This window comes from Carassius gibelio, chromosome B15 (genome assembly GCF_023724105.1).
Source record: "Carassius gibelio isolate Cgi1373 ecotype wild population from Czech Republic chromosome B15, carGib1.2-hapl.c, whole genome shotgun sequence".
NCBI classification, from domain to species: Eukaryota; Metazoa; Chordata; class Actinopteri; order Cypriniformes; family Cyprinidae; genus Carassius; species Carassius gibelio.
The window spans coordinates 24,708,544-24,722,423 of record NC_068410.1 but is presented as its reverse complement, the minus strand read 5'-3'; the positions used below and the strand labels follow the sequence as shown (position 1 = coordinate 24,722,423).

The window sequence follows — 13,880 nt, the reverse complement described above, 5'->3', positions numbered from 1 at the left end:
GAGGGCGCACATACACAAAAAAATAACTCTCCCAATACCTATAGAGCTACAATGACATAACTGAACAATATAGTATTTTGGTGAAATAAACTCACAAACAATAGAAAATAAAAGATAAAAGGTTGCAAAAATATATGTCATTCTTTGACCTGTTACATTCACCCCTCTTTAATTTCACCAAAATCCTGAGCACGTAGAGGGTAGAAAAGAAAGAAAACATACAAAACAAAACAAACAAAACAAAACGCTTGTTCACTTGGTCCAAGACAACACTGGGACTCCATTCCCCATCCACAGCATATAAAGCTACTTACAAAGTAAGTTGAAAGAAAACAGCAGTTGATCAGGCTACTGCCCCTTCTAGTGAATATGATGCCTTTTACACCATATTAGATCTCGGAACACTTTCCCTCCAATATGAACATCTCATGACTCAAGTCATACTAAAGTTGACAAAGAAAAATATCTGAATCTCTATTTTTTTTCTAAAATAAAGAAAGTAAAGACAGTGACCTCCTATTGACCCCTTTTACAAAATTCTTGGTGAGTGGTTTTTGCACCATGTTCTCTATCAGGCGATTGACTGCCTTAACAACCCTGCCAGTACGTGTCCTGACAACCGGTCTCTCAGGCCCTTGTGCCTGGGTGGGTGTGTGACTATCAGTCATTGTAACAGGTGAGGTGCCGTCATGGGACTCGGTCTCATCTAAGTCAGGGACATTAATTGGGGCGGCAGAGTCAATGTCAGTTATGTGCAAATCAGGGGACACACTGGAACCCAACAAGTCTCTCACAGGTGAGTATTTGGTTCCTCCTTGGCTTCTGACCTCACTAAACTGGGCTCTCGTGGGTGTCAGTTGAACAGACTCTCTGGACAGAGAGTGGGGTATCTCATTCTCCATCTCAGACTCAACAGCTTCTCCCATAGACTCAGACTCAGCAACAGATGACGCGTTTAACCAGGAGCAGGTACGGTCCTCGGAAGCGTCTACTGCCAGGCCACTCAAGGCATCAACAGAAGGAGGCTGGAACTCACTAGCCACATCTGAGGCAGCTTCATCCATCTCCTCCCCGCTTTGTTCGGGCACAGGTAAGAAGCTCACATCCAACATCAGATTCCGATGGACGACTTTGGTTTTCCCACTCTCATCCCTGACTTTGTAAACGTGTGTCTGAGGGTTCCGGTCTATGATGGTATACATAGTGGGCTCCCACTTGTCCATTAACTTCCTCTTCTCTCTCTCCGCTTTATTAGCAAGCAAAACTCGGTCGCCAATGTTCAAGTGGGTTCCACGCACTCTCTTGTTGTAGCCATCAGCTTGATGTTGCTGTCCTTTCCTCGCATGCTGCTGAGCTATGCTGGCAGCCACATGGAGGTTCGCCATCAGCTTCTCTGCATAGGTCTTATAATTTACCACGACTGGATCCTTCAAAACTTGTTTGAAGACCATATCTACAGGGAGTCTGGGGACTCGACCATACATCAAATAGAATGGAGGATATCCAGTTGTTTCATGAGTGGTGGCATTATACGCAAAAGTCAAAGTCTGTATTTGTTGGACCCAGTGTTGTTTAGCTGACAGGGGTAGGGAACGCAACATACTGCCAAGCGTCCTATTGAACCTTTCGGTTTGCCCATTTCCCATGGGATGGTATGCTGTTGTGTGTGTTTTCAGGATCCCTGTGAGGCTGAGGAGTTCGGCGATGAGTTTGCTTTCAAAATTGGCTCCCTGATCAGAATGTATCCGCTCTGGAAAACCGTAGATGCAGAATACATTATCCCATAACTTCTTTGCTATTTGCTTTGCAGTTTGGTTGACGCAGGGGAATGCATGGGCCAATTTTGTGAAGTGGTCTGTTATGACTAACACATCCACAGATCTTTGCTTACAGTCCTCAGCACTCCAAAAATCAATGCACACTAGTTCCATGGGTGCCGATGTATGAATGCTCTCCAAGGGAGCACGGGCAGCCGGTTCAGGGGTCTTTGCAAGGATACAACGTCGGCAGCATTTCACATATTCCTTGATGTCTCTTCCCATTTGCGGCCAAAAGAAACGCTGTCGGGCAAGATGTGCTGTTCTAGCCTGCCCTTGATGCCCAGCGAGGTCATGCACACCAGCGAGAGCCTTGGCCTTTAAGCTAACAGGCAGCACAAACTGATACCTCTTCTCTCTACTTAATGGGTCTTTGGTTACCCTATATAGGACTCCATCCTGAACTTTTAGATGATGCCACTGCTTGCACAGTGTCTGGGCCGTAAGAGCCAACCCATGTCTCTTTCGCCTAGGTGGTGGCTCACCCCTCTGAACGAGTGGCAGGACCTCCCTGATAACAGGATCCGTCTCCTGGCTGTGCCTTAGTTTACCGATGGAGAGGGCTGGAAGTGTGTCTTGTCCTGAAAGCACCGCCTGGGGTAGAGCACTGAGAAACTGTGTTGCTCTTATCTCTGCTCCCCTTTCCCACTCTATGTGAGCTTCACAAGCAGATCTTACATGCAAGGGTTCTTGACTGCCGGCCAACCTATCTCGAGTGGTGCCCATGGTTACGCAGCAGCTTGCATCGTGTGCCTGGAGACACTGGGTCTTACACCGGAAAAGATCCTGGACTTTCTCCTCCTTGGTTCCCTCCGCTTCAGCCAAAAGACTTTCATATGGCTCACTGATCAACCTTTGACTCACTGATTTAGCAAAAGGATCTCTACTTAGGGCATCCGCCACAACATTCTTTACCCCAGGGATGTGTTTGATGCTGAAGGTGTATGGGGAAAGCTTTGCCACCCACCTCTGTTCGCAAGCGTCAAGTTTTGGTTTGGTCATTATATAGGTCAAAGGATTATTGTCGGTCCGCACTGTAAAAGTGTGGCCCTTCAACCAGTGGCTAAATTTTTCACAAACACTCCATTTGAGCGCCAAGAACTCCAGGCGGTGGGCAGGATACCTCTTTTGTGAGCCAGTGAGGGTCTTGCTGGCAAAGGCGATTGGGCGTGCCTTCATTTCCCCTTCTGGTATCTGGGACAGAACTGCCCCAAGGCCGTCAAGAGACGCATCAATGGACAGAACCGAGGGTTTGGAGAAGTCTGGATGGGTAAGGACCACGCAATTCAGGAGCTTCTCTTTAAGACTGGTGAAAGCGGAGTCACAGTCAAGGGTCCTATCCGCAGGTTTGAGCTTTCTGTACACTCCTGGATTCTGACTGTACTTCCCGGCCTTCCCTCTCCGTTTCTGGCCAGATGTGAGGGCAAACAGGGGCTTTGCGATGGAGGAGCAATTTAGGATGAAGTGTTAGTAGTAAAATACCATCCCCAGGAACGACTTCACCCTGTGGACTGAAGGAGTGCAGCCATCGTCTTCCATCAAGTCCCTCTTTGACATTTTGGCAATGACCTCAACCTTCTCCGGGTCAACAGCAACACCGTCACCGTCAACGATGTGTCCGAGGAACTTCACAGACCTCCGTATCAGATGGCACTTTTTTGGACTCAACTTCAGGTTATGCTCCCGCAGCCTCTGAAAAACAACCTCCAATCTACTGAGAGCCTGCTGTTCATTGGGGGCAAAGATCAAGAGGTCATCTAGATAGCACAAGAGACTGCTGAAGTTAAGATCACCAAAGATACTCAGCATCATCCTCATGAACGACGCGGGACTGTTGCAAAGCCCCTGCGGCATTCTGTTATACTCGTGCAGGCCTAGTGGTGTTGTGAAGGCGGTATACTTTTTGTCCTCCTCATGCATGGTAAGGTTATAAAAACCAGACGTAAGGTCCATGGTGCTGAAGACAGCATTACCGCCAAGGGCAGCAAAGCAGTCCGATTGATGGGGCAAAGGATGAGCATCCTTGATGGTTCTCGCATTCAGCCATCGAAAGTCTGTGCATATACGGAGATCGCCATTTTTCTTCCAGACCATCACAAGTGGGGAAGCATATTCACTCATTGATTTCCGTATGATTCCCTGCTCTTCCATCTCGGTGAGAACTTGACGCAGCTTTTGATAATGGGCTGGCGGCACTCTGCGATACGGAAGACGGAAGGGACGGTCATCAGTGAGGCGGATTCTATGCGCAAAGCCCTTGGCTTCTCCACAATCAAGATGATGCTTTGAAAATACATCCTGATATTTCTCAAGCAATGTCACAAGTTGGAGCTTGGTGGAGGGGCTCACTTCACAATGGTCAATATCGACATTTCCTAGACCAGACTTTTGCAGCCTGTCTTTCAGGGCAGTGTTGTCATCCTGTTCAACATGAGTCACTTTAACAGAGCCAGCGTCACTCTGACAGGAACCCTGGAACAGTGTGAGGTCTTCGGCTGCAACACAAGTAGAGACGTCTGCAAGCTTGCTGTTCTTTCTCAGAGTGAGTGGTTTGTCGGAGATGTTGGTGATTTTCATGGGGGTCCAGCCATCTCCCCAAAGTGGTGTTAGCACTCTCCCCACCATGATGCCACGAGGCACACACCTGGAGGTTGTAGGCTCCACCATAACTGTGCTCCCAGGTGACTTGGGCACATTACTTGGCAGTCTCCCCCACAGCAAGTACTCTTGTTTGGGAAGGAGAGTCACCGCCTGAGTTAGCTTCACTGTCCCTACTTTTTCCGGCACATCTTCACCTCTCCATCTCGTGAGACTTGTCATCATTTCCAAGAACTGTTCGCCGTCTGAAGACCCTCTTGTATTGCTCGAGATAAGTGTCCAATAACTGTTCTCGTTTTTCAGCTGATGCAGCACACATTTCAACATGTTGGTTCCTACTATGATGTCATCTTTCTGACCAGTGACCACCAGAACTGGGACCATGCACTTCACCCCATACAAACTTAGTTCCATATCATACATACACTTGGGGCTCACCTGTACTCCTCCACAGCCAACAAGGATGATGCGCTGCGGAAGTTCTTGCTGTTGGGTCAAGACGCTGTCTGATAGAAGTCTCTGTTCTGCCTCTTCACTTAACGTGCAGGCCATTGAGCCTGTATCGATGAGCCCTTGCAACTGAGCACAGCCATTAACTGTCACTGGTGCGTAAAATAACTCACTGAATGTCTCGACTGTGTGAATATTCTGAACAATTACTGTGCAATTATCACACATTGCTTTACAAACATTGACATACATCTCCTTCAATTCTTCACTCTCATCAAGGGTTGACGTTTTGGTGCTCACACATCCCCTTCCCGTATGTGAGCTATCTAGTTTAAACTGGCTCCACCTTGCTCTGGGTTAGGCGGTGCTTGCGCTGACTGTGGCCTGGTGTTAATTCTTGGCCGGCGCTGTTGGCACTCCCTCTTCCAGTGGCCGGGCTTGTAACAGCCCATACAGAGGTTTGCCTGTCTACAGTGCGTAGTAGTTGAATGTTCAGCAGACTGACAGACTTTACATCTATTCTGAACAATGGCCGCGGGGCCCCTGCTCGGTGGCACAACTGCTGCTGTCTGTGCCGTCTGCTCCAGCACACGGTTCAGCAAGCCAATGAGAGACTGGATGCAGACACTCTCGGTCTGAGAAGAAGATGGGAGCCCCATTGCCTTCGGGTGGCTTATAAGGTCTGTGGAGTTATTAACAGTGGCTGTCTCTGTTGCTAATGTCTGAGCATGTATACCAATGTTCTTTGGCCGACAAGATTTGGCTTGAGACATTGTTCTGGCCTCTCTTTGATGTTCAATGAGATGTTCCTGAATCTCATTTGCCGTCCACTTTTCAGCTGTTTTACACTTCAGGACACTTGCAAGAGCGGGGTCGGGACAGTGTTTCACCAGCATCATTGTGACTTCGTGAGAGGGGTCCTCAATGTTTCGCCCCTGCCTTCTCAGACACTCATCCGCGACATCCACAGCTTTATTCAAGCGTATCCAATAGTCCATGGGACTTTCTCCAGCCAAAGGAAGCGTGTTGTAAAAATCTGCTAAAGGCATTGAAGAGTAGGTTACCTTGCTGAAATGTTGTTTCAGAATATCAAAGACGAGCTTGGAGTTTTCAGCTGGCTGCAGCGATGGCATGCTGCGCAGGGTAACTTTTACAATGTCTCTAGCCTTTCCCATTAGTCTTGACATTATCTCCTGGGAGTACTCTTGCGGGTGTATGCCCCTCTTATTCAGGTAAACGCTCATAATTTCTTCCCACTCATGCACTGTGTGTTTGTCCGTTCCATCACCCCTGAAGTACGGCGGCTCTTTGACATCTGTCTTCATAACTAACTTAACTCCAGTCATGTTCAAGTCAGACTGTCCATATCCTAAGTTCATGCTAAGTGTAGGAGTGGTTTGGCTATCTGCACTACCAACAGATCTCTGTAGTTGGCTAGCAATGTTCTCTCCTATTTCGTGAGCTAACTGTGTGATGAGACTTCCTAGGTCTGCGGAACTCACATCTGGACTAGACACTGGCTGACGTGGAGAATATTCATCTGAATGTGCATGAGTATATGAAAATACAGGACGGCCCACTGAATTAACGCCACTCCCAATGTCTGGTGCATCTCCTAACCTACTCATGTGTGGTGCGGGAGAATGTTCATCAGTGCGTAAGCGTGTGGACGAGAATACAGGTCGACCTAATACACCAGCACCTTTAACCGGCGTGCTTTCCACCCTACTCATAAACCTACCCCTCCCTAGGTTTACTCCTACTGCATCCCCAACACTAAGTGGTGTCTGCACATGCTTGCCATCAGTCATTTTGAAAAAAAAAAAGTTGTAATGTGATAGACTATGATAATAATATGTGAATTACTAGTACATGCGAATATGGGATGAAAAAAAAACAATGTAAAATGATACTAGCTGAGATAGAGGCAATTAAACGTTACAATTTACACAATGATATCAGCCCTTGTACTTGTCAATGTCCCAAAAGAGATTCCTACTCTTCACAGCAACCACCGGCGATCACCCTGGCGATGATCTGAAGCGGAGATATCCGGGTCACGGCACCAATGTAGCCGGCGTGGTCTGCACTTCGCCGACTACTGCGTTGTGTTCTGGTGCACTGATGACAGGACACCGACTTTCCTCAAGGCACTTTATTCGGCTCACTGTTAAATTTCAAAGAGAGCAATAATTCAGGATTCAATCCTCGAATTAGAATCAGCCTCCCTCATTCACGTAGAATGCAGACTAAACATTTAATCACATACAAAAATCAGAAAATAAAATACAAAAGAATAATTAAACATATCACATTAGGCATAGATATATATAATGTGTATGTGCCATATTGCATGTTATCTCTGTTCACCACACTGGGCTTTTAGCTCTTACATTAACATTATGCAACATGAAATAAACTATCTTTTCAATAATTAATACATATACAGTTATATGCACAAAGCAACACGTACATGCTTTACATCTGGGCTTTGTAGTGCCATTGAACATTAATCAATACAAGAAAACGTTTTAAATGAACACATTATATTCATAACCTGGTATTGGGAGTACATACCTGTTAAATTTCAAAGAGAGCAATAATTCAGGATTCAATCCTCGAATTAGAATCAGCCTAACATAAGAAAAAGGACAACTGAAACGTGGGCTGTGACACAAGAGGATAGAATGACGATCACTAACATACAGCTAAACAAAACACGTGGTTAGCTATGTTAGCAGTTTCTCAAACTCTCAAAACAGCAAAATTCTCGACACATCTCAATTAAATGTAAGTGCACTCATCATAAATTACACATACAAGTTACCATGTGCTCTGAAACTAGTTTTAACAGGTATATCTCAATCTTTACATTGCACTAACGTGAACACATACCTCTCTCAATCACGTAGAATGCAGACTGAGAAAAGAACGCTAAAATCCAGTATATGACCTCACATCCAATAGAGGGCGCATATACACAAAAAAATAACTCTCCCAATACCTATAGAGCTACAATGACATAACTGAACAATATAGTATTTTGGTGAAATAAACTCACAAACAATAGAAAATAAAAGATAAAAGGTTGCAAAAATATATGTCATTCTGTGACCTGTTACAAAGGCAATCTGTTTACTCAAACGGTTTGAGTAAAGTTTACTTATCAGGTTTTACAGTGCTATTTCTTTTGTCTGTTTTCTTAATCGCAGAATATTTATCATGTTTATCCAGGCCTTCGTGCTGTCTTTGCTGTAAACTGGTTTAAAGGGACAGAAGTGAGAGACTTATTTACCCTCATTTGATAAAACTGTTTTGAAAAAAAAAATATTTTACATTTAGAAGTTTCTAGAATATCTGTTTCGGGTTTTTTGTTAGTGTAAAAACTTTTCCAAAATAAAAAAGTAAGTAAGTGAAATTTTCACTTATTTTTCACAAAATCTTGAAGTGTTCCTGTAGCTCAGTGGTAGAACATTGCATTAGCAAGTGCAAGGTTTGGGGGTTCGATTCCCCGGGAACACATGATAGGTGAAAATTGTCCGCCTGAATGCACTGTAAGTTGCTTTGGATAAAAGTGTCTGCTAAATCCATTAATTTAATATTATTTAATAAAATTTTACTCAATAAAATGTACTTATTATTATTATTTTTTTTTTACTCAACTTAGTTAAGTATATTTACTTAATTTCCAAATGTGTTAAATTTACTTAAAAAATGCTTGTGCAAAAACTTGCCAAATAAAAATTAAGTAAATTTAATTATTACTTTTTTCAGTGTATGATCCTTTGTGTAAAGGTCTTCTTTTAATTTTTTATGAGTAGACTGTAGCCTAAGACTATCTTACATTTTAAAATTAACTCACTGTAAATGTTTGAATATTTTTTAAAGACGTTACAATGTTATATCATAATGTTGTTGTTGTTTTACTTCTTCCTTTTATCTCATTTTACAATTACATTAATTTCGCAAACCGTCCCTTTGCGCCACCTGGCGTTAATTTTGTGAATGATTTTAACACGCGACTGAATTCAAGAGGGTCTGGCTGCAGACTTGCACTTGCACTCTCAGACATGCATTCTCAGACTTGCACTCTCAGACACTTGCACTTCCAAAAGTGACATCACTTGCAGTCTTTATTTTTTATTTTATTGATTTTTTTTTTACTTTTTATTTTTTTGAATTTCCCAACATTTTATAACAGTAGCCAGGTGGCAAAGACAAGAAAAAATAAACTAAATTACAATGTCACTTTCAATCGCTACTTGCAATCTGCTACCTGCGACACTTGCAATCAACACATCGTGCTTGTTGCCAATGGAGACAAGAAGCTGTGGTGGTGAATAAAAGTAATGTGCAAAGTTTCGCGTTAAGCATTTTTCCATATAGAATAAACTGTCTACAACTCGTTTATATCACTGTCTTTGTCAATTAAGCTACAATATGTGTTTTATTTATAATGATTTTCTATAGGAGGAAAACGTTTAATGTACAATTTAACGCACTGCGTTCTTCTGTAGCCTACTCGTCTGCTTGCCTGTATGGAGTTGATCCTTTTAAAATCACTTAATGCATGTTCATAATGCATGTTCATATTTGCTGGTCTGTATATACGTTGAATCAACAACAAGACATATAGGCTAGGCCTACTAAATTGTCTTTATCATCTTAGTCTGTTATTAGGCCACATTAAGCATTCGCATTGTGTTCATAGCCATCTGCTTGCCTTGTAGTAGATTAAATACCTATATATTGAATTTGGTCTTTTAATTGAACATAACGTATCCTAATACATTATGCCATATTAAGTGTTTGTTTTTTTCTACAGGAGGAAAACGCTTAACGAAAGACTTTGTGTATAGTAGTATGCCTACTAATTTGGTTTTAATCGTTTAATCACCACCACAGCGTTTTGTCTCCATTGGCAACATGCATGATTTGTGTTGATTGCAAGTGACGTCACAGGTAGCAGAGAGTGCAAGTAGCAATTGCAAATGACATTGTAATTTAGTTTCTTTTTTCTTGTCTTCACCACCTGGCTACTGTTGTAAAATGTTGAGAGATTCAAAGAAAAAGTTATCAATAAATAGAACAAAAAAATTAAATAAATAAAGACTGCAAGTGACGTCGCTAGCGGAAGCACAAGTGTCCGCGAGTGCAAGTCTGAGAATGCAAGTCTGATAGTGCAAGTCTGCAGCCAGACCCTTCTCACTGAATTACAGGTGCCGCGGTGGTACACATGGCAGTAAAGCCCAATTAGGCTGTCTACCTACTGTATGTAACAATCCCAAGTAGTTAAGACATTACAAATCATTTGCACATAAATCACACATAAATAACTTTTATTACATTTGGATTTAGATAGATTTTTAAATATGATAAATGGCTACTTTTTATATTTAGTGTTATTGTTGCTTGAAAATATTGATTTTAACTGTTAGTTATTGCAGTATTATTTGTCAGCCCTATAAAACACTTTGTTACCCCAAACTATTATACATATAAAAGCCATTAGCCATTTTAGTGTCATAAAAGTAATCAATGCAGCCACTTAATCCTTTTCTACTCATTAAGACGTGAAATTTCCCTTTAATTAATGTAATGCTCTGACTTATTTGTAAATTATACTGTTCCCATTAAGTGATGTTATAAGTGATTTGATTCAGCATTTCGACACCTCTGTAAGGATGCATTAAACTTGAGAAAGCAGTTTAATAAAGGATGTATTGATCTCGTGAATTAGCAAATTTTAATTGGCTGTTAGTTTATATGGGAATATCACATGACTTATGATCCTTTAACAATGGATTCGTGCAAAAACACACACCTTTTGGACAAATCTCACAACATGATATAACACCCACAAATACTGCCTAAATAAAATACTGATATCGTGCACTATATTCACTGTACCAATATTTAAAATTGGCATTTGATCTTAAAAAAAAACAAAAAAAAAAAACTTTTCTTTGCCAAAGCACTGACAGAGCTCATTGATCTAATGGCACTGACGAGTGCTCCAAATGCAAATTTGCCCGCAACAATCAGGCTGAATTTGACAGCACTCTGATCCAGTGGCACACAAGCATTGTCAGTTTGACAGTACTCTAGCCCAATAATGTTTGGGAATTCACTGGGGGTGACTGTCATATTTCAGAGTGACCATGCCACTATTTATCACAACCCTGCTAAAATGTAGCAATGTAGTTCCAGTATGAGCTCTTTATTGGCACCCCTTCAGCTGTTGGTGCCCTAGGGTAGTCATTCCCAAAGGCGGGGTCCCGACCCACAAGTGGGTCGCGGGAGAATTTGTATGGGTCGCCAAGTCGAGCACTATTTTTCAGTGTGCTATATACTCTTGATAAAAAATTGATATGTGTAGTTCACCAATTAGCCGCACGAGGGAGCTCGTCGTTTTCTTCGGATTTTTTTTTATTTTTTTTAGCTGCGCTCTGCACTTGGCAACCAGCCATAAAAATGGATGCTTGGCTAAACTTGTTCATATTATTCTGGTAGATGTGCAAAGCATTGAATGTTATATGAAACGCATGCATTGATTCTGTCTGGTTTTATTGATGATAGGAAGAAAAATAAATGATTAACTGCCCTATTTTGCACTTTGTCTCATTAAGTATAAATTGTGTACACTGTAATGATGAGGATATGAAAACAATGAGATGCCCTGTCAACTCTTCCTTTCTCATTTCACCTCTGCATTTTGTTGTCAACAACAGGTAAATAAAAAATAGTTGTGCTTTGTCAAATATCTGTATCTCTTTTAAATAGTTAAGTGGAAGCTTAACTGACCTTAAAAATGGTCATACATATTTTGTTAATGCATAAATTCTCCTTGTGATATATGAACTATATGGGCCTAATGTTTATTGGGCCACAAGGATTTATCGACTTTAAAATGTGGGTCCCCAGAAAAAAAGTTTAGGAAACACTGCCCTAGGGGACCTCCTAGTTCGCCTATGCCTAGAAACGACACTGCTTTTAACCCATGACTTCTCTGAATTGCACCAGGACTGATTTTTTCAGTGTTGTTGTTTTTTTTATTTTATTTATTTATTTTTTTTGGTAGCAAATTGTTTGGAACAGTAGATGACAGTTTAATCAGTAAGTGAGTTACAAGAGTTTTGTCCATTTTGCCACATAATCCATTTTAAGGATTGTACGAGTCTATCCTATTTATGCAAATCAAGCACAGCAGAGAGGTCTCCAGAGACATGTTTTATACTATATAAACAGCATGTACTGGCGACTCTTAGTTCTTCTAAACTACAGCACAAGTAGAGCTAATTCTCTGCACATTCACATATTATTTGAAGATGAAGTGATGGTAATTTCTGATCATATCACACAAGGTATTTCTGATAATGCATTCACATGTATATTGTTTAACTTACTGAATAATTCATAGAGTACTTTATATTCACATTATGTATTATTTAAAACATTGTGGTTATCTAAAGCTGATAACCATGAAAACTATTTATTTGTAAGATACATAAAGATCACATTAACTTTTTCTCTTCTCATCCTCAGGTCCATGAATCCAATTCTTTGATTAATGGAAAATGGAAAATGGAACATATTTTTACATGATGTTGTTTGAAAATATTGGGTACATAAGATTTGCTTTCTTTGGTTTGGGGTTTATTCTATATTGTGCTATTGTATGTTTTAATGCCCTTATTATTCTTGCAATTTTTCTGGAAAGGACATTGCACCAGCCCATGTACATTCTGATTTCATGTTTATCCGTCAACTCTGTGTTTGGAACAGCTGCTTTTTTCCCAAGGTTACTGACAGACTTGATATCTGATACACACTTAGTCTCCCGTGCAGCATGTATTTTACAGGCTTTTGTCATTTTTTCATATGCATCAAATGAAAGCATAATATTAATGTTAATGGCATTTGACAGGTATGTAGCAATCAGTAAACCATTACAGTACAACAACATAATGACTCCCAGGATTTTATCTGTTTTGATATCTATAAGCTGTATTTATCCAATGCTTTGTGTTGGTATTGGTGGCATATTAAGTGCCAGACTCACAATGTGTGGTAACAAACTGTGGAAGGTGTATTGTCACAACTTTGAAATTGTCAAGCTTTCTTGTGCAAACACTATTGTTAATAATGTTTTTGGCTTTTTCATACTGACCACAACTGTTATCATGCCTTTAAGTTTTATATTATACTCTTATGTTAAAATTCTTATCATTTGTAGAAAAAGCTCACTAGATTTCAGGAGAAAAGCATATCAAACTTGTATTCCACACATTGTGATCCTCTTAAATTTCTCAGTAGCTATTTTTTGCGAGGTCACTTTGAGTCGAATTGCAACTTTGGAACTCCCTATAGGACTGTCAGTAATTCTTTCATTAGAGTTTCTCATTGTACCACCCATCCTGGACCCTCTTGTTTATGGTTTGAATTTTCCTAAAATTCGCAAAAAAATTATATGGATTATAAAAGCTTGCAAATAGCTGTAACAGATACTGCAAACAATGTTAACAAAATTCAATGATTGTATGATTGCATTGTATAAATTATGTAATCATGATGTACAATACATTTTATGAACCTGTGAATTTGAGACTTTGTGTTTTACTGTAAATATTTGCCACAATCATATATTTACTATACATTTTATTATATCGCAAGTTACTGTATTCATGACATGGTTCAGACCCTCGGTCACCTTTCAGACACCAAAAATATCAGATACCAGATATTGCCTGTAAAATCAATAAACATTTATACACACACACATTTGTTTAATAGTCAACATTTGAAGTGGATCAAAACCTTTCATCAAAGTTGTCCTAAAACCTAAAATCAAAATGTGTTCTTGTTTAACCCTTGTGCACTGTTCGATTTCTGTGTACACCCTTTATGGAGCGGGTCAAATTGACCCTAATTGGATTCAATACAATTCCTCAAAAATCACACTATGAAAAACAACAAAGATTCAGGTACAAACTGTAAACTTTTATTATCAACATT

At 40.7% G+C, this 13,880-nt stretch overlaps 1 protein-coding gene across 1 annotated transcript; it reads left to right on the top strand.

The window, feature by feature from the left end:
* Window positions 1–12,442: 12,442 nt before the first annotated feature.
* On the top strand, window positions 12,443–13,360 carry LOC127972560 (putative gustatory receptor clone PTE03). The gene has a single exon (XM_052576164.1). It carries the CDS (start codon window positions 12,443–12,445, stop codon window positions 13,358–13,360), a length of 918 nt encoding a protein of 305 aa, XP_052432124.1.
* Window positions 13,361–13,880: the final 520 nt, after the last annotated feature.